This window comes from Culex quinquefasciatus, chromosome 1 (assembly GCF_015732765.1).
Source record: "Culex quinquefasciatus strain JHB chromosome 1, VPISU_Cqui_1.0_pri_paternal, whole genome shotgun sequence".
Lineage (NCBI taxonomy): Eukaryota > Metazoa > Arthropoda > Insecta > Diptera > Culicidae > Culex > Culex quinquefasciatus.
This window is the reverse complement of record NC_051861.1, coordinates 377,615-397,210: the sequence shown is the minus strand read 5'-3', so window position 1 is coordinate 397,210 and position 19,596 is coordinate 377,615. Positions and strand designations below refer to the sequence as shown.

The 19,596-nt window shown below is 37.3% G+C and overlaps 1 protein-coding gene across 2 annotated transcripts in view; it reads left to right on the top strand.

The window, feature by feature from the left end:
- The window catches only part of LOC6032015 (homeotic protein ultrabithorax), a 90,799-nt gene extending 74,788 nt beyond the window's left edge, over positions 1-16,011 (top strand). For both annotated transcript variants that reach the window (XM_038266652.1, XM_038266651.1), the window contains one exon: positions 14,121-16,011. In XM_038266652.1, the coding sequence (XP_038122580.1) occupies positions 14,121-14,410 (290 nt within the window). In that variant the 3' untranslated portion in view covers positions 14,411-16,011. The remainder of the gene's footprint in view (positions 1-14,120) is intronic.
- Positions 16,012-19,596: the final 3,585 nt, after the last annotated feature.

The following is a 19,596-nucleotide window of genomic DNA, read 5'->3' as shown; positions in this document are numbered from 1 at the left end:
CTCTGTTCTCGATGTTTTCACGACGATGGCCAGCTGTTATCGCAACCAAGGCCCCCCAGATAATCGATCCAAAGACACACACTGATGAGGGATGGCTCCCCGGAGGGGGCGGTCATCAGTATCGGTCCAAATGTCGTAAACAGTTGGGTTCCAATTAATCTCCCCCAACTGGGTTGGAAGAGGAAGAAGATGTGGAAAAAAGAAGGCCCTTTTGCAACGATGGAGATGAAGATGGAATCGAAGACCACTTTTTTTGCTGACAGGGCGCGATAGCGCGCTGGAAGGGAGTAGAAGGAGAAAAGCTGCCTGGTGGAGGAAAAATGATTCTCTCTCTGTGTGACAGGGTGATATATCATTGCGAATGTATCCCATGTGGACCGTAAAATTAGAAATTTACTGGCTGTGGAACATTTTTTGGGGGAGGTGACACGAGACGGGAGATTTGCGGTACCGTAAACTGGGGTGATTTTGATAGCCCGGGGTGACATTGATAGAAATTTGATTTGACCACTAATTTTGATACATCCATTGTAACAGTCACATTATTGCATATATGTTCGATAATAAGCTATCCCTTAATGCTTACCAAGGGGCTGGAAACTCTAATATTACTTAAGAATACTGAGTATACTAACGATATTCCAGTATACTTATTAGTATACTAACCGAAAAGCAATAAACTGTCAGTATAATAAGATACTCTCAGTATATTGGTAAGTATACTGGCGATATGTGAAGGAAATAATAAGTATACTAACATATATTTTGATATACTGGTTAACATAATAATTATAGCTCTAAGAGTTTCCAGCCCCTTGATGCTTACATACTCAAAATTCTCAAAAATGTTTAGGTATTAATTTGACGGGCATTTGAAAAACCTATCAAAGTCACCCCGGGCTATCAAAGTCACCCCAGTTTACGGTACGTTGAATCATTTTATTTTAATAATTTACAAAAAAAGATTTTTTTAGATTGCTTAGAGAAGACCAAACCAAACTTGTACATTTTTGAAAATAAATTTACTAAATTCACCTACCTGACTTAGGTGTTAGGAGGCCCTCTTTAATTTGGGCTTAGTGATTTTTCACGCTCAAAAATTGCTTTTTTCACGGGAACCATAATTCCAAAACACCAAATTTCACGGCCGCGTCAACCGACTTCAGAACTGCATTAGACGTCGTCATCCAACTGCTGAGCTATAGGCACTCAAATGAGATCTTCTTTTTTCACTTTTAAGCAGTTTTACTTTAATTTTCACATATTCAATAAGCATTAAGATTCATAAATTGGCAGAGTTTATCGTTCACCAATGTGTTCGATCAAATTTCAACAAAAAACAAAAACAAGGTCAAAGCTAATGTCACGTCCATTCATTTGACAATTCAGCCCTCAAGAAACGTAGCACTCGCGTACCGCTGTCATCAATATATGGCTCTGCGTACCGCTATGAACAAGCAATAAATGTTTCAGTGGAAACTTTAAATAAACATAAAGAGCCATAAAGTTAAAAACTGGTTGAAACTGAAATTTAGTTTGGTAGAAGAAATCCTCCAATCATCCTACCCTTTGCAATTTTTGATAACTTGATGATTCCGAAAATATGTTAAATAAATCTTGTTATAAATTTTTCAGAATAGTTAATATAACGCTGTTCAACTGAAATAAAATTCAATTTACATAAAAAAACGTTACTTAATCCACCCTTAGGTGGTTGGTGCCTTCCTCACATTCGTCTGAAAGGTCATTTAATCACCTATCCAAAGATAGGTCACATGATATATTTGGACAACGTTTTCATCAAAATATCTGAGATCTGGCCTCCAAAAAGTGTATAAATAACACTTAAGTGCTTATAACTTTTGATAGGGTTGTCAGATTTTCAATGTTTTGAACGCGTTGGAAAGGTCTTTTGATTACCTATCCAACGACAGGTCGCATAATAGATCCGGGCATAGTTTTCATCAAAATATCTGCGATCCGGCCTCCAAAAAGTGCATAAATAACACTTAAGTGCTATTAATTTTTGATAGGGTTTTCAGATCTTCAATGTATTGGTCGCGTTGGAAAGGTCTTTTAAATACCTTTCTAAAAATGTATAACATGCCAGGTTTTCTTACAAAACCACCCTTTTTACAATCTTCCGGACTTTTGTTAATATCGTTTTTTTAGCATAACTTTTGAAGTACTTAACTAAACCGCATAATTTTTAATAGCGACTTATGGGACCCCAAGACGGATCGAATGACGCCAAAACGGACAAAATCGGTTCAGCCAATGTCAAGATAATCGAGTGACAATTTTTTTATCAAAATCCCACCACACACACAGACATTTGCTCAGAATTTGATTCTGAGTCGATAGTATACATGAAGGTGGGTCTAGGAGGTAGGGGAAATTCTCGTATGTTTGGCAGGTTAAGCACTCGCTCCTAACTCCATCCAATTTGCTGATATTCACGATTTAAACAACTAATTTTGCAAAACTTTTGATAGAAACTTGCTTGCTCACTTTCTATTGAGCTATTTATCACTCGATTTCAGTTGAAAACGCTTTCAATTAGCTTTAATTGAATGTCAAAGTTCTGACCTGCCAACATTAGAGGCACGCTGGAATTAGATGCTGTTCCCCTATAATTGAGAAGTTCAGTTTCGAGTGATTTTATAGCCTTTCCTCAGTAAGGTGAGGAAGGCAAAAAGCTTTGTAAATAACATATTTCATGAACGTTGTTATGGTTAAGCGCTGTTTAAGAAAATTGGTAAATTTCATGGAAATTTCAAAATTTCATCAATTTCTAGCTGTCTAAGAAATCGTGATCTCAAAATTCTGAAATAAAAATACTTAAGGTTTTCTAACAAAAATCGAGTGCCTTATAATAAGTCCTGCTGACGCAGCGAACCATTTCAAATGAGCCAACACTTTGGCATCCAATTAAAGGAAGACCATAAATAACTCCTCGGTGCGTTTGTGTGCGGTGTTGGTTTCCAGTCCAAGACGTCGACCGACAAGAAAAAAAACCAAAATAATGAGGAAAAAATCATCTCCTTCCTATTTGTTTTTCCCAGTCCCCCAAGGGAGCAACACTTTTCCCTCCCGTTTTTCCTATCGCTAATAAAAGGGAAAATCATTCACCCTAACCGGTGTGCAGCGTGGAAACCCCGGCATGCTTTAAACATATGCGGCGTTGAACGCCGTGTTTGGGATTTGTCTTGTTTGGCAAAACCGGGCGCGATTTCCCGACCGCCGAGATTTTCCGCGACGAGTTCAGGTGGCGCGCGTTAAGCCTTTTCTTCCTGTGCGTTAGAGTGAGAGCTCGTAAACATGGATTCTCAGGAGTGTGTTTCCCTTTTTCTCATTTTCCTCCTGCACTTGTGTGCTCGACCTGGTCGTCGTCTTGGCGAAGAGAAGCGAACGAACGAAGGAATGAGAGGGTATTAGGAATAAATATGGTTGAAAATGAGTAACGAACGGAGGAGGGACGACGTAAAAGAGAGAGAGGGAGAGAGCGGTCGAAAAGAAATAAAACATGGTGTGAGTTGGTGATTTATTACCATGCTATATCAGTCATGAAATTTTCTAACAACTTTTCGGGTGCAGAGTGAGAGAGATGGCAGAGGGGGACAAAGAATTAAGTGGCGCGAGAGATGGAGAGAGAGGGAAGAGTTATGGCTCAGGACGGAGTGTGCCGGCATACGTGCGTGAAAGGGACCGATGATCCCTTGTAGGAAGTCGGTGTGAGGGTGGGCACTAAATTGAGAGCATCCCTTATTATAATGGCATTTTTATGAGGTGCCGTGCTACTTTCACTGGCTGCGTACTTTTTTTTCAGTGTGTGTCCTTGCCGGTCTTCCGGTTGATCCTTAAAGTGACGAATTCTCCGGGAATCGTCGGGAAGGCGAATGTAAATTTAAACCTCGATACATATTTTATCGCCGTGAGGTAGCTCCTTCGAAGCTGTTACAGGTTACAACGCAAGCCAGCGAGGGTCCTCACGGCTATTAATTTCATATGTGAAAGATTAATGTGCTGTAGAAAAGTAATTATAATCATTTGCTGCCACCCGGATGACTCCCGGGCATCTTCTAGCCTGGAGGAGGGGGGATGGCAAAATATATACTCCGCGGCGAGGGTTGCACATCCCTCGCTATTTTCGTGGGGAGGCGGCAAACGCACGGAACCGAGGGACTCAATTAGGCTTTACAAGATTGATGGCGAAATGAGCGCAATAAGGTGCGCCCCACCACCACCATCGTCCATCGCCAGCTTAGCTTACTGGAATGGGCCCGCGGTGGGGATGCTAAATCACACTTTGAACTATGGTTGAGTGGACGCATGGCTTTAATGTAAGCCGATGGTAATTTTCTGGAGCTTTAACAATTATGGAATTTGAGAGGGGAAAAATGCACAAATTTTACCATTTCTAGGTAGAAACCTGAACCTGGAAACACGAATCTCTTCCATTTTGTCTCGAAAGAAGTCTCGATTTGTTTACCTTCAGAAATTTAAAATTTGTTAGTCCTCCCAGGAACTTGGAATAAAATCATACTGTTCTTGGCCACAAACAACTTATGATTGCAAGGTTGTTAGAGTTGGAATTCTAATAATGATCAAAAGGTTAAAATAAACCGTTTTGAAGTATCGTCAAATCTCAATCATATAATAACTTAAAATTATAAGTCAACTAACAGAGATGGTCAAGCGGTAGTGACTTTTTCTCGTACAAGTAAATTAATTAAAAAAAAAAACAGTGTGAAAGGAAAACCAGTTTTTAGTGGATTTTACTAGAATTTAACCCTCTACAATCCAACCCCGCCTTGAGATGACCTACAGTCTAAAAAATCGCCAAATCGCCTCTTGAACTTTTTTTAAAATGGTGATAATTTTGAAATGTAAATGTAAGTGTACAATGGTCACTACAGCAAAATTGTTGCAAATGGAAAGGGGTACATTATGGTGGATTTTCTGCTGAAAATTAGTTTTCCATGCCAATCCAAGCAACTTTGTATAACACACCAACATTTTGTTTCGTAATCTACGCCTTCTCCGATCGTTATTTTACCAATAGAATCAGATCTAAGGATAGAATAATTTCCAAAAAAATGGTGAAACACGCAAACAAATATCACTCCTGAACTTTTTGAAGAAAACCATTCAGTGGAAGATTTTTTGTGAATCTCATTTATTAAGAGCAAACCTCCAAAAATCAGATTTTTAACGTAACGTTTGACAGAGTTATGTATAAGAGGAAGTCTGAGTAAAAACTGATGTTCTGCACCCAAAACTGGCAGCGCTAGTCCGAGAGAATGATGGTCTCGAGTCGAGAGAATAGTGGTACCATTCACGGACGCAGAGAACACAGCTCGAGATGGGCGATAGACCTATTCTCTCGAGGTTCATTTGCAAAAAATGTTCATCCGTCAAACAAAAAACCAAAAGTGTCGACAACGGGAATCGAACCAGAGACCTTTGACAAACCAATCCAATGACTTAGCTGCCTCGGCCACCACAGCTTGGTGACCATGGAGAAGTCAGAAGTCGATGTATGATACTTGTTGGAGATTTATTGATTCAACTAACGAATGAACTCATTTGTTATGATGGTGTGAGTTGGTACCATTATTCTATCGATTTTGGCACTGAGCCCTCAATAAATTTTGAGAGAACGATTATCTCGAGTCTGAATTTTGGGTGTGAGCACTTTTTTATCTTGTTTTTGAAGAATAATTATGAACTTCAGTTACAGCCATTTTAAGGTAAAAAAGATGCAATTTCAAAACTCAAAAAAAAAGCGCAAGCCAAATTTACGGTGTCAGGTTGCGTTCGAAAGGGTAGATCTAGCACAACCAACGCTGATTTTCCTTCTTTAAACTTTAGATATCTGCTTCTGAAAATATCTGATTTAAAAAAAGTGTATCGGACTACCATAACGAACTATAAATTGTTTAGAGTAATTTTTCCTGCTGAAAAATCTAAGAATTTAGTCAAAATATCAAAATAATGATCATGTCATATTGTGGATTGTTGATGTAAAATAAACATATTGCCCATTACAATTTGCAACATCTTTTCTAAAGACACCAAATTTTTAAATATTTTTACTATCGGAAAATCCATTTTCCACTTCATTTGCATTGTTTTTTTTCTGAAGTTGACTTTGGCTTTGTTTTCGACGAATTTAATGAATTTAGGTCAAAATAACTATAAGTTTTAAATATTTTTTTATCGGAAAAACAATTTTCCACTTAATTTGCATTGTTTTTCTTCTGAGGTTGACTTTGGCTTTGTTTTCAATGAATTGAATGAATTTAAGTTAACATAAGTATTCATAAAACACGGCCATATATAAAACGTGAAAAACACTCAAGAAATCGAAAAAGATTTCGATTGGAGTTTTTAAGAAAGGCCCAGAATTACCAACGAAAAACAACAACTAATTAAGATAAATGCCATAAAATATTAAAAACGAGACAAGAAAAACATAAAAACGTAAAGTAAAGTTTATCCCAGAACATAATATTGATAGGATTTTTGTATAGACATCTGCCAAAATTTACAAAAAAAAAATATGAATGATCAAGTTACGCAAATGTAAACTGTGTATGACTTTACAAAATAATAAATATTGAAATTGATAAATATTAAATTGGAAAGCTTAAACAAATCGGAAATCGTTATCTGAATATACTTTGTGTTCTTAACAACCTTTAGAAGAAATTTTATCAAAACATTGTCAGTGAAACAAAATTTATATCATTGATTAAAAATTAATTAAAAATCATAACAATGATGGAATTTGTTACTTTTGAATGAGTTTGAAGATTTTGAGGATGTTTTTTTTTTTCAAAGTTTTATGTTTTTGAAATTTGTCAAGTGGAGTTTGGTGCAAATCTTTCCCATTTGACCAGAAGCCGTCCATCACAACAGCACCTTTCCAGCAATCAATTAACAGCCGCGTGTCGCGCTCGGATGCCCGATATGACTTTCGCATTCGTCGATAAATCAGATATCGTTCTCGAACCTCCCCCCCTTTCGCAAATATATGGCCCCCAATAAAGTGCACTAAAATGACGTTTAATTTTCCATTCAGCTTCATTTGTTTTCCGCGCGGCGATTCATCGCCGCTGCCCGTCGTCGACGACGACGACGATTTATGACCTATGGGTCATTGATGGGGTCATCGTTAAAAGCTCGGCGCGTTTCTTCCGCTTCTTTCGCAAAAAGATTTTTTTCACTCTCTCTTCTTCTAATAAACCTCTCGCTGAAGGTGTTCATAGTTTTCGCTCGATTTATGCCGGGCGCGCGCGTTTTCATCACGTGTCCGACGACCGGGCCAACGAGGATAATCGATTTGAGTCGATTCTCCGGTGTGCGCGCCCAGGAAGGTGTTTATGATTGAAGACCACTCGGTACCGCGCGCCGCAAATGAACCTCTCGGAGGCTGCCGGGCTAAACGCAAGATAAATCATCGATTCCTTCCCGCCACCGCTGGGAACCTCTCCGGCACGACGACGACGAAGCCAAAGTTATAGAGTACGGCCAATGATTTAAAATTGTTTAGCGCGGTCTGGGGGGAGACCCCTGCGCGAGTCGGTCGTGACAACTGAAAGAGGCCAAGAAATGCTGGCCGCGGACCTACGGGAGGTATTATTCTGCTGCTCCGTGTGGGTACTTGTACGCCTCACTTATCGCAAAATTGAAAAATCCCGCCAAAGACTACGTGAAAACGACGACGACGACGACGACCACGACCAAGATCACGGCAACATGGCCCGCATGTGGGCTCCGAAAACTGGATTGGAACATTGTAGAGGTTATTGGGAAGGGACTGCTGCTTCGCTTCGCGAAGAGTTGGAAAAGGTATTTTGATAACGAAAATAAATATGGCCGAACATGACTCGTTCGTTATTTTCAGATTGTCATTTTTCTTCTGGTCGAAGAAGTTCTTGTGTGCTGATGATCTTCTTCCTCGACTGATTTTTCTTTCGTTGCAGTCATGTTTTTGATTCATTTGTTGCGATTCTTTCCGTTTTCTGAAATGTGTTTTTTTGGGTTGCTCCAGAAATGACAAGTCTCGAACCAGCGTCGATGTCGTCGTGAGAAGGGAACCACATGTCGTTTTTTTTTTATTCTTACTTCGTTAAGCTTACCAGTCCTTCCATATATGTCCCCCAGACAACACCATGTCTGATGGCTTTGAGTGTGTGTGTGTGTGTGTGTGTGTGTGTGCATCCAGCATTGAACCATGGCTTTATTATTGTAATTTTCTCAATTGCAGGTTCGAGCCACTCTAAAACACGCCATTGACGGGGAGAAATCAATCTAGTCAGGGCTTAATTGGTCTCGCTTGTCTCTTACTCACACAATCAAGTCGATTGCGATTGATTTGCATCGCTTCGGGGTCGAATCTGAGCAAAGATGGCGCAACTCGACGCTAATTGCTCCTCCAACCGCCAAGGGATGTTTTTGAACTTCACTCAAAAAAAAAAACAAGCGGCAACTTATCCTGAAGGCAACCTTTGAGAAGGAGATAATTTATTTCTCAATTTCAGTGCAGCAGCAGCTAATGTGTAGTTGCTGACAGACAGGATACACCTTACCCCAGCTGCAGCTGCCGAACAAATTGCTCAAACGCCTGTCTAATTTTCCAGTGCCGGTCGTGTTGCAACCGCTACTGCATGCCGTACAGCGTTATCTGATCCATCCGAAAGTGACTGACTGGTAACGTCCTCCGCTTGTTTCGCTTCAATTTCAAGTGCCGTGACGACGACGTCGTCGTCGTCGTCTCGTTTGATTAGTTTCCGTTTTTCGGGAAGAAACATTCTTAATTAGTCATTGCAGCCGTCTCGTCGTAAATCTGTCTCGTAATTATACGCGGCGTATCAGTTCAGGCTCGCTGATAACATGATCAAAAATTGGGCGCCGATTGGCTTGAGGGAGGAGTTTGCTTCTAAATTGGTGTCCAAGTCGAAAAACTATCTGACCAGCGAAAACATTTCTCTAACCTTGTCCCGGGCCATGATTGGTTGACTCCGGGAACATTTCCGCCATCGAGAGCAATTAAAAACGGTGGGGGAGGTAGGGAAATGCCTGCTGCTCCTAATGAAAATTGTCACACGAAGACGTTAATTTTCCGGCCCGTTGTGTTCCAAATTGTTTATCGGTTCTCGCAAAAGAAGGGGAAAGTTGATTTACTGGCCAAATTCCTTGGGGAGTTTTATCCCCCGAAAGTGCACCATCTTTCTCCTGTTGCGGATAATGTTTGCATTGGATAGGGTGAATGTATTAAAGTTCGGTGACTTCTTGGATATCACTGAAACAAGACTGTAGTAATCGTATTTAAGAAGTATAACAAGATTAAAATGACTATTTTTCAGTCATGCTTTAACTGGTAAAAAGTTTATTTTGATTGAATTTTTATGTGACTTTAAAAATGTTTTAAATGCTTCCTTGCATTTTCTAAAATTTAAATGATAAAAATATCGTTCAAAAGCACAACATGCCAAAAAAACAAAAAAATGAAAAAGTAAATTCATAAAAAAAAAACAAAAAAAAGGCAAAAGAAAATGATTTGAAGTGCTACAACAAACCAATGCTATCAGAATCAAAGATAAAATAAACAAAATAAATACAATATAAAAAACTAAAAAATGAAACAAGAAAAAAATAAAACAAGAGAAGTCAAGTTTTTCGTTTGACAAAAGTTGCCCAAAATGATCTCCTATACACGGGAAAAAATTGGCATTAGAGGGTTAAGTAAAAGGGAACTTTCCGTAGAAATAGTAAAAATTATAGAAACAGTAAAACAACAACAAATGTACATTAAGGAATTATGTATACTGAAAGGTTAAGTTGACTAAACACATGAACATTTGATTTAAAATTTCATTCAAAGGTTGTTTTATGCATTAACATAACTACATTTGAACTGAGCAAATAAGTCTTTTTCAACAAATATAAAAAAAAGTTGTTTGTAAGGTGAAAATCTGCAAATTTGATGGAAAAGTATCGAATCGTTAACCTATCAAATATACCAAAATAACCAATAATAATAAGATGACCACAACTCTTTCAATGATTATTTTTGAGAATTGCAAAAACTGTTGTATGGAACTCGTTGCAAAAATCGATTTTACAGAACTCGTTGTATTTATCCAACTCAGCAGAGTCTCGAGCTGAAAAAAAAACTTCATTTTGCAACTTACATAAACTACAGTCATGCCTCGGTTTAGCACCGCTTATGGGGGATGCAAAACCGAGGCGTCCATAACTGAAGCACAGAGCTTATGGGATTTTGGCTATATGGGAGACGTTGGCTATAATCATACACACATACATACATTTCGAATGTTATATTTTTTATGAAAAAACTTAAATAAATTCACAAAACTACGTATTTATGAAAAAAGTACTCAAAATTTCAGTTTTTTACAATATTGGTATCATATGATCGGGATTTTTTCATACATTTCATTTTTCATATTTTTGGAAGTACTCAAAATTATCACAAAACCACGTATTTTCGAAAAAATACTCAAAATTTTAGTTTTAACAATATGGGTATCAAATTATCAGAATTCAATTTTTTTTTAAATATTCAAAATTTTCATAAAATAACGTATTTTTGAAAAAATACTAAAATTTTCAGTTTGTTACAATATGGGTATCAAATGATCGGGATTTTTTCATACATTTCAAAAGTAATAGAAGCATTTTTTCAAAGTACTCAAAATTTTCACAAAACTACGTATTTTTAAAAAAATACTCAAAATTTCAGTTTTTTGCAATATTGGTATTAAATGATCGGGAATTATCATACATTTGGAATGTTATAACGGGACCATCCATAAACCACGTGGACACTTTTTTGGGAATCTTTTACCCCCCCCCCCTCCCTTCGTGGACAATTGTCCATACAAAAAAATCTTTTTTGTATGGATCGTGGACAATCGCCATACCCCCTAAAGTGTCCACGTGGTTTATGGATGGTCCCAACATATTTTTGAGTTTGCTCAAAATTTTCACAAAACCACGTATTTTCGAAAAAATACCAAAATTTTTTTTTTGAAAGAATTGTGGAAATTTAAAGAATTAAAGAAAATCTATGGTCACTATCAAACCGTATACAAAATTCCCGATCGTGTGATATTAATATTGCAATAACTGAAAATTGTGACTATTTTTTCGAAAATTCGGGGTTTTATGAAAATTTGGAGTATTTTCAAAATATGTTGTTATTACATTTGAAATGTCTGAAAAAATCCCAAACATTTGATACCCATATTGCAGCAAACTAAAATTTTGAGTACTTTTTCGAAAATACGTAGTTTTGCCTCGGTTAAGCACTGGGCTGTGCTTAATCGAGGCAACTGAACGGTGCAAAACCGGGGCAGTGCAAAACCGAGGCGTGCAAAACCGGGGCATGACTGTACTTTTAAATAATTTTTTACAACTTTTAACCCTCTTACTCCCCAGCTAGCCTTATTTTTATTTTTAAATATCTCAATTTTTTCTGGGCGGTACGGGGCTAAAATTTATATTTTCAAATATCAGGTAAATTTATTTATGTTACAGCTTTATTTACACAAATTTAACTTCAATTGGTTACGAATAGAGGATGACGAACAGTTTCCTAGGGTTTTAAGAGCTCTGAAAATATTGCAATAAACCAATATCTCAGACTCTGTTAAATCTTGCCAAGAATTCCTTTGTTATTTTTTCAGGAAAAAGTATCAGTCTGCTACATTGGATTTCTAGCGCATTACGTGAAGAAAAAATATTTTAGACAAATAAAAAAATGCTCGCAAATCTTGATAAAACTTAGTTTTGAATATTGGATTAAATAATTTAAATTTAATTGTTTTTATAATTAGTTCCTATTTTTGAAATTTAAAATAGAAGGAAAACGATAAAAATAAATTCAGCTTGTCACAATTCCAGAAATGCTTTTTAAAAGTCATGCAAATTGCATATTAAAAATCAATAAGGTTCTCAATAGCTTTCATACTTTTTTTCTGGAATAAATTATTGAAATAATCGAATAATCATGCTCTGCTAAATCGTGTTCATTCAACGAGTCTGCATTTTTTATAAGGAAGAGAAAAGTCACAGTTTGTTAAATAGAATTTTTAGAGCACTTTTCCTTAGGGGTTTATCTGCAAAGTCAGATAGGATATAATAAATTATTAATTTATTTTATTGCAAAAAAATGTTGTAATGCGTGATTTTCGGATTGTCAAAGTTTCTGTTATAATTCTTGAAACAAAAATCTCCATGGTTCTAAGTTCATTTTCCTCAATTTATAGACTAAATTAAGCCATATCGAAAGTAAATCAGCCATATTTCTGGGTTTATTCATTTTTAATAGTGAGTCAATAAATCACAAAACCAAGATTTATTAACAAATATAAAACTTTTTTTTTCGTTATCGACTCCACTATCTACGTTTGAGCTCATGTGTTTGTGCGTGCTTCCACAGGGGGACCAGCCAAGCTTACCCACATATTCTGGCGTGTGCGTTTATAAATATATTTATTAGTATTTCTTCATCATCACAAGTTTTTTTTTTGGTTCAGTTCGGGAAACGCGCGCGGTCTCGTTTGAGCGCGCGTCATTCTGCGCGCAACCCAGCAGATTTGTGTTCAACTTCCATTCTCTCCCAGTGTCTGAGTCGTCTCTGTGTGTAGAAGTCAGTAATCCGAAAAAGCGAACCAAAATATTCATTAAGTTGGTATGTTTTTACCCCGCGGAACTCCCCCCGCTCTCGGACTCCGGAAGATAACTTCTTGAGAGGTTCGCCCGAACCGCAGGACTTTTTTTTCCATTTAAAAGCGACTTCTTTTTTGCTCTCTCCCTCCGAGTCGGTTAATTTAGTGAAACGAATCTTGATTTATGTCTCTATTTCTCACACATGTCTCCATTTTTTACCCCACCGCAGGTGGGGGGGTGCCCCCCCCCCCCCCGCTCAAGCTTTTTTGGAGCAAGGTGGATCACAAACAGAATAGACTCATCTATGGGAAACTGATAATTATAACTCGAAACTCGTTGGTTTTGCTGTGCCACCGCGCGCGGTGGGGTCGAACCTCAAAAAAAGAGATTCCACCGCGTATTTTTTTTTTCGTGTCTTAATTTCGTGATTTCTCATGGCGGCGCGCAGATTGAGGTTTTTTTTTCGTTTTTTTGCGTGTCCCTTTGCCGCAGCAAATAACAGGAAAATAGTCGAATTTTCGATTGAGTTGAGAGGGGGGGGCACCTCCCAAAATTATAGCCCTCAAAAAACCACTCACGAGAGAGTGGCAGATTGGGCGAGTTTTCGTCAGGTATTTTCGCTTTCCCAGCCCGTGGTAATTATAGTGCACACGCAGCCCTCGAACCAAACGAACAGAAAAAAAAACTCGAACCTTCCAAATTCCGGCCCTGGCTTCGCCCTCGGAAGACATTTCCAATTGTCGGTCGAAAAAAGAAACGAAAGATGATAAAAGTGCCGCGCCGATCAACTCGGGCCGTTGAACTTGTTTTTCTCCCCTCGCGGAAGGGAATTCTGGGCACAAAAACGTCGTCGACGACGACGACGACGACGACGACGAAGTCGGAGAGTGCAGAGGAAAAACGCTTTTTGAAAAATGCTTTCATGGCTGTTTCAGCAGCGCAGCAAAAAAGGGGAGAAATTTCCAAAGAACCGAGCGAGATCCTTGGGATTCCTTACGCAACTTGGCTGCCTCCGGCAGCGCGGGAGAATTGCTCAACAATTGAGCCAATTTCAGGTCGCTGTGTGTTTGTTCATGCATTTTTTAATATAATTACATTATAATTGATCAAATAATTCGAGCCGACTCGGGTCGAACTCATTGTTCTGTGGGCAGCCCCCCCGAGGGCAGCAGGTTGGCCATTTTTGAGCAACAGCAAAACAACAGAGGAATAATTTGAATAATTTCGGGGAGGCCGACCAAAATAATAATGGCGTGATTACAAGCTTCGTGCGCCCTTCGCTTTTGTAATGAGGGTTTGGTGGTCTGGTCGTGATAAGGCAAAAACAAAACCGCAACAAAAACAACCTCAATCTAGAATCTCAGCCCAAATCATCTTGTATTGATTTTTTCGTTTGCAATTTTTCTCGGTTACAGGTGCCAACGGGCTGCGAAGACGAGGCCGGCAGACGTACACGCGATACCAAACGTTAGAGCTGGAGAAGGAGTTCCACACCAACCACTACCTGACCCGCCGGCGCCGGATCGAGATGGCCCATGCGCTGTGTCTGACGGAGCGGCAGATCAAGATCTGGTTCCAGAACCGCCGGATGAAGCTCAAGAAGGAAATCCAAGCCATCAAGGAGCTGAACGAGCAGGAGAAGCAGGCCCAGGCCCAGAAGGCAGCGGCGGCGGCGGCGCAGGCAGCGTTGCACGAGCAAAACTAGGGGTTAGACCATACCAATCACAGTAGTTCTAGTAATTATTTATACTAACTTTAGTGACTTTTGTTTTTACACGTCGTCAACCGGAAGTTGTTTTAGTTTTTTTTTCTTTTTTTTTAAGTTGTATTTTACCTACGCGTTATGTTTCAAACCCTATTTTTAAACAGTTTCGTTTTCCCATCAACGGCGGAAAGAGGTTTCGTTTTTAAGTAAATTAAATTTGTATAAAGAAATGTTGCTAAAGAGATTAATTTGAACTACGACTAAAACGCTAGTGAATGGTATAAGGACAAACGAACAACAAAACACACAAAAAAGAAGCTCCCCCCGCTGACGCGGGGAGCACTGTAAAAAGATTTGCTATTAAGATAATTAAAACTACACACGATGAAAAAATGTGGGAAAATTTTGTACAAAAAACAAGCTGGTGAAACTATTTTTGATTCTCAACCGTAACTCAGTTTATCAAATAACCTTTGTGATGTGGTAATTGCAATACGTAGAAATATCCACGATTGGAAACAGATATGGCTATCGATCGATATTATTTTGCAGTTTTCGCCTTTGCAGAATGCCAGATTTCTTTTCACTGTTCTCTAAATAAGATTCAGGTGGTGCGAGTCCTTGGTTTGTTATCAGTTCCCAATTCGCAACCCCCTTGTTTTGTACATATATTTTAACGAAAACACGATCGACAAAAAAAGGAAGCTTTTCCTCATTTCCAAACTTACACTCACACAAAGTAGCGCAACAAACGTTGAACAATGGCTATAGGTTCAAGGAACGTACTTTTAATTTCTAAGATGTGAACTCAACTCGTTCAACCAACTGAATATTTTCCTCCTGTCCAGAAGACTAAAGAGCAACAAAAATACGTAATATTTATGAACCAACAGCGGCAACAACAAGCAAACAAACAAACACATGTTCGTACACTACCCTATAATTAGTGTTGGTTGATCCAATTTCCAAGCAATCGATTGCAGTAGTAATATATTGTTCATGTACTTATTTATTGCGGGAAAAATCTTGTAAATAGCCAACTTTCCCCAATCAAAATTTTCTTTAGTGCAATAATTTTTAACACAATTGTCTCTGAAAAAAAAACAAAATGAAAAACAAAAACATCAGGTAATATCAGTCCAGCATTCAGTGAATGATGGTGGAGCGAGCAACAACAACAACACAACACAAAACACTAAATTAAACAAAATCTATCTGTCACACGAGTTAAGCAAAGCTGCATGTGTAGTGAACAACCGCCGTAGTGTAGTGTAATCTTCACTCTTAGACCCACCCCAAAACAAAACATTCTTTTCACTCCCCCCTCCCTCAACCCCTTTTTTAAAACTATGTGAACGATATCTAAGAAAAGCCAAAATATTGTAAATTTAAACGGTGGAAAGTGTTTCTAATGTCCAGACGCCACCAAAAACACCCACAGATATCTCATAGCGAACCTAAAAAAACAAAACCATCTAATATTTATTTTGATCGTCCTACTCTATCAAGGATATCTCCTACCTTACGCTCTAAAAAACTCACCCTTCACCTACAACAAAAACCCAGTGAGGGACGCTCCTTAATGTGTAAAGGTAAACAAACAAAAACTAGGTCGAAAATACGTAACTAGACGAAACTAAGAAAATAATTCAAACACACAAATGGAAAACAAATGTATACGTAACTAGCCGTTAAGGAGTAAAGTATATTTAATATAATTAAAACAATTGCAAAAAGAAGTGGAAAATGTGGAAACCAGAAATGTGGAAAAGTTACAAAAAAAGCAGAAAAACAGAAGAAAAAAAATAATTCAAAAGTAATGGAATGATAAACTAAGTAAATAAGATTTTTATAGTTGATAAGTAACTTAATTGGAATGCAACATTGAAAAACACACCCACACAACTACACAAACACACATTCACACACACAAACAGACCCAGAATGAAAAACAAAAAAACAGTAATATATTCCAGTGAATAGCGGTTAGACGAAAACGCGCGCGCGCGCCGCCGCCGAAAGAATGGCTCCGCGGCGAGGGCTGTCAATATTTGACGACAACAAATAAGCAAGAAGGCAGTTCCTAGATGTGAGAAAATAAAAGCAGAGAAAAAAAAAATAAACAATGAAGCAAGAGGAATCAATCCTAGCAAATTCGATGTGTGTCGACTTGTGCGCGCATGGAATGTCTCATTGATTATGATGGAAAAAAAGAAACCCTATGACAAAATAAATGACTATAAAAAATTTAAGCGTGGTGTTTTTAATTTGTGCGGTAACGATAAAGTGAAAGAAAGTCCTTGGAAGGGAGTCTAAATTTCCACTAAGAAAAAAACATAGTTGCCTCCTCCTCCCCCAGGGACGTCCACGTCGTTTATGGATGGCCCCATAAAGAATTGATGCAGGGATAGAAAACAACTACAACAAAATCGAAACAAATGTTGACGATTTTGGAAACTTTTCTATATTTTCAAATTTGACAACATATAGTTACCAGATTAGCTTACTGAATGTCTATTCGAGATGTTTGAAATTGACGGTGTGTTATTACCTCTTGTACTGTAATTTTAACTCAATGTATGTGAGAAGAGTGTAGTTACACAGAAAAGGAGGGAAATTTACATATTTTTCATGTAATATTTTATTCTGACACAAAATCTGTGTACATTCCCTATTGTAACATAATTATGATTATTAAGATAATTTGCAGTGTAAATATTGGATGCAATATCTGAGTTGCAAACAAAAACAACGAACACATCTTTTGATCCATAAAATAATATGTTGACAGTCACGAATAAAAAAAAAATCAAAAAGAACTTGGCTTTTTTCTCTCATGCACGAAATTTTGGTAATAAGACACTTAAAAATTAATTTTGATTTTATCGCACGGTATTTCAATTTTCAATACTGAGCAACTCTTCTTGAACCAAACTTTTTTGGGATTTTATTTTAAGTATTTTCTGATTTGTCAAATATTAACCCAAAACTAACTTTCAGAAAGGGCCCAATTTTACTTCTTTAATGCCATTCAAATGTAAGTCTTTAATTTAAAGTTCTGATAATATTTTTATCAGGTAGATCATAAAATTTTAAGTACGTTTAATTTTTTTACATTTTAAATTGATATTACTGAGATATCAGCATTTGAATGTTGTGTACAATTAAGAAAAAAAAATCATGACATCAGAAATGAACTTTTTTCCTCCATTTGAGTGATACAAAAAAAAACATTTTTTTTCTGTTTATATTTCTTTTTGTAGCTCTATTTAAGAAGAAGAAGTTTAATCTTAACATTTGTTTCGACAATTTTTTTGAAAATATTTTCAAATCTGAGCAACTTTTGAAAAAAACCCTTATTGGAAAATTTTACTAAAATCATACTTTTGGTGGATTTAACCGAGACAATTTTTTTGTTGACCAATTGTTTTTTTTCCAAAAATCGTGTTTTTTTTCAAAAATTGGCAAGACTACCAAATGTTTTTTGTCCTTGCTGTGATGCTTCAAAGAAATTAACGACAATTTTTGACAATGATTGATATCCTCTCTCTTCTCTCTTTTCTGATATCTCTCCTCTCTTTTCCGTGGAAGAAAAGTTTTCTTCTGAAAAAAATATATGTTTGACTTTACCTAAAACGTTAAAAAAAGAGTTTCCATGATCTGCAGACGGTTTAGTTTATGCTTCCCAATAAATTGAGAATGTGGAGCAAATCTGTTGCTTGAAACAAGTGTAAAAATAAGTTATTTATGAAATTATGAAGGCTTGACTTCTTGAGACGCAACAGCTTAAATTTATGGTCGTAATTGTATTTTTTTCAGTAAAACATGGAGAAAATGGGATTTTATTAAAACTTGACAAGCTGTGCATTAGAGCACAGTTTAGAGAGTGTGCAGTAGATAAGAATTTAGAGACTTGATCCCTGATTCATGATCATATTTTATATTAATTCCAATCTATTGTGTAATATTTATGGATTTTGAATAAAATCAAATGATCCCTTGTCGCAGTTATTTTGACATCTTTCATTTGAAATTAATATGGTAACTTTTTTGTCAAAAGATGACTTCTACTAAATGTTTAAGATTTTATTATGTATTTGACAACCAATTTTTCACCGAATTGTTGAAAGCATGACATATTATTGAATTATATTTTATTTTTTATTTATTTTTTTATTCGATATGGAATATTGAACAGTCAAATCATGTTAAGATATATCTTGTTTTCGAATTTATTTTTATTTTCAAAAGCAAATTTTAAGCCTAAGACAACACATTAGTCAAAATCGAGTGATTGATTGCATGTTTGATAATCAAATGAATATTAAGTAACTCCGTTGTAATCAACTTACTTTAGCTGTTCTTCTTAAATTACGAAATTGCCTGCTTTTTATTGCCCAATCATACGAGTGCTGAAAAGTTTATAAAAGCACCAGTTTGAGTATAGAAAAGTTCAACTTTTCACACCATCGTCAAGTGCAAAAAAACAATGCTGAAAAGTCGATTTTTTTTTTTGCAGTGTCAAGAACCTTGACTGCCTTTGATCGTTTAAATGTTGAATTGAATTTACATTAATTTAATGTTTATTTTCTATATCCTCTTCTTGGCAAAAAACAATTCCAGGGTTTTTTTTTTAAAGGTCCTATAAACTATTGTCTTTCATATGTTTATAGGACCTATTCAAAAAAAACTCTACAACTGCTAAATTTGTTAGAAAGATTTACCAATGAAATAGTCTTAAAATAGCCCACACTCCCCTAATTCCAGTGTGCTTTCTGTGCGCATGTGCTGTCACCACCACCAGCACCAGGGTGGGGAAACCACCAACAAAAAGTGCCTGCCCTGACGGATTTATGTGCCAAAGGAAGCTTCCAACAACCGCACGCAGGATACCATCAGGTTCGTTGCCACGTGGCACCCGGCACAAGGGGAAAAAAGGCAGCGCCTAGTTCATCGAGTCTACAACAGATGACGACACCGGAAAATTCTCTCCGCTCTCTGGTGTTTTCGTGTGTTTGCCTGGAGGGGGCCAAGGGAAAAGCACCAGCACCAGCACCAGCAGCATAAAAGGAGCAAATAAAATATCCTTGAATGCTTTACGAGCTTCTGAAGGAATGATCGTAAATCGCTTGCCGGTGGCGCAAGAAAAGGGGATTTTCCTCCCTGCTTCTTTGGGTGATGGGAAA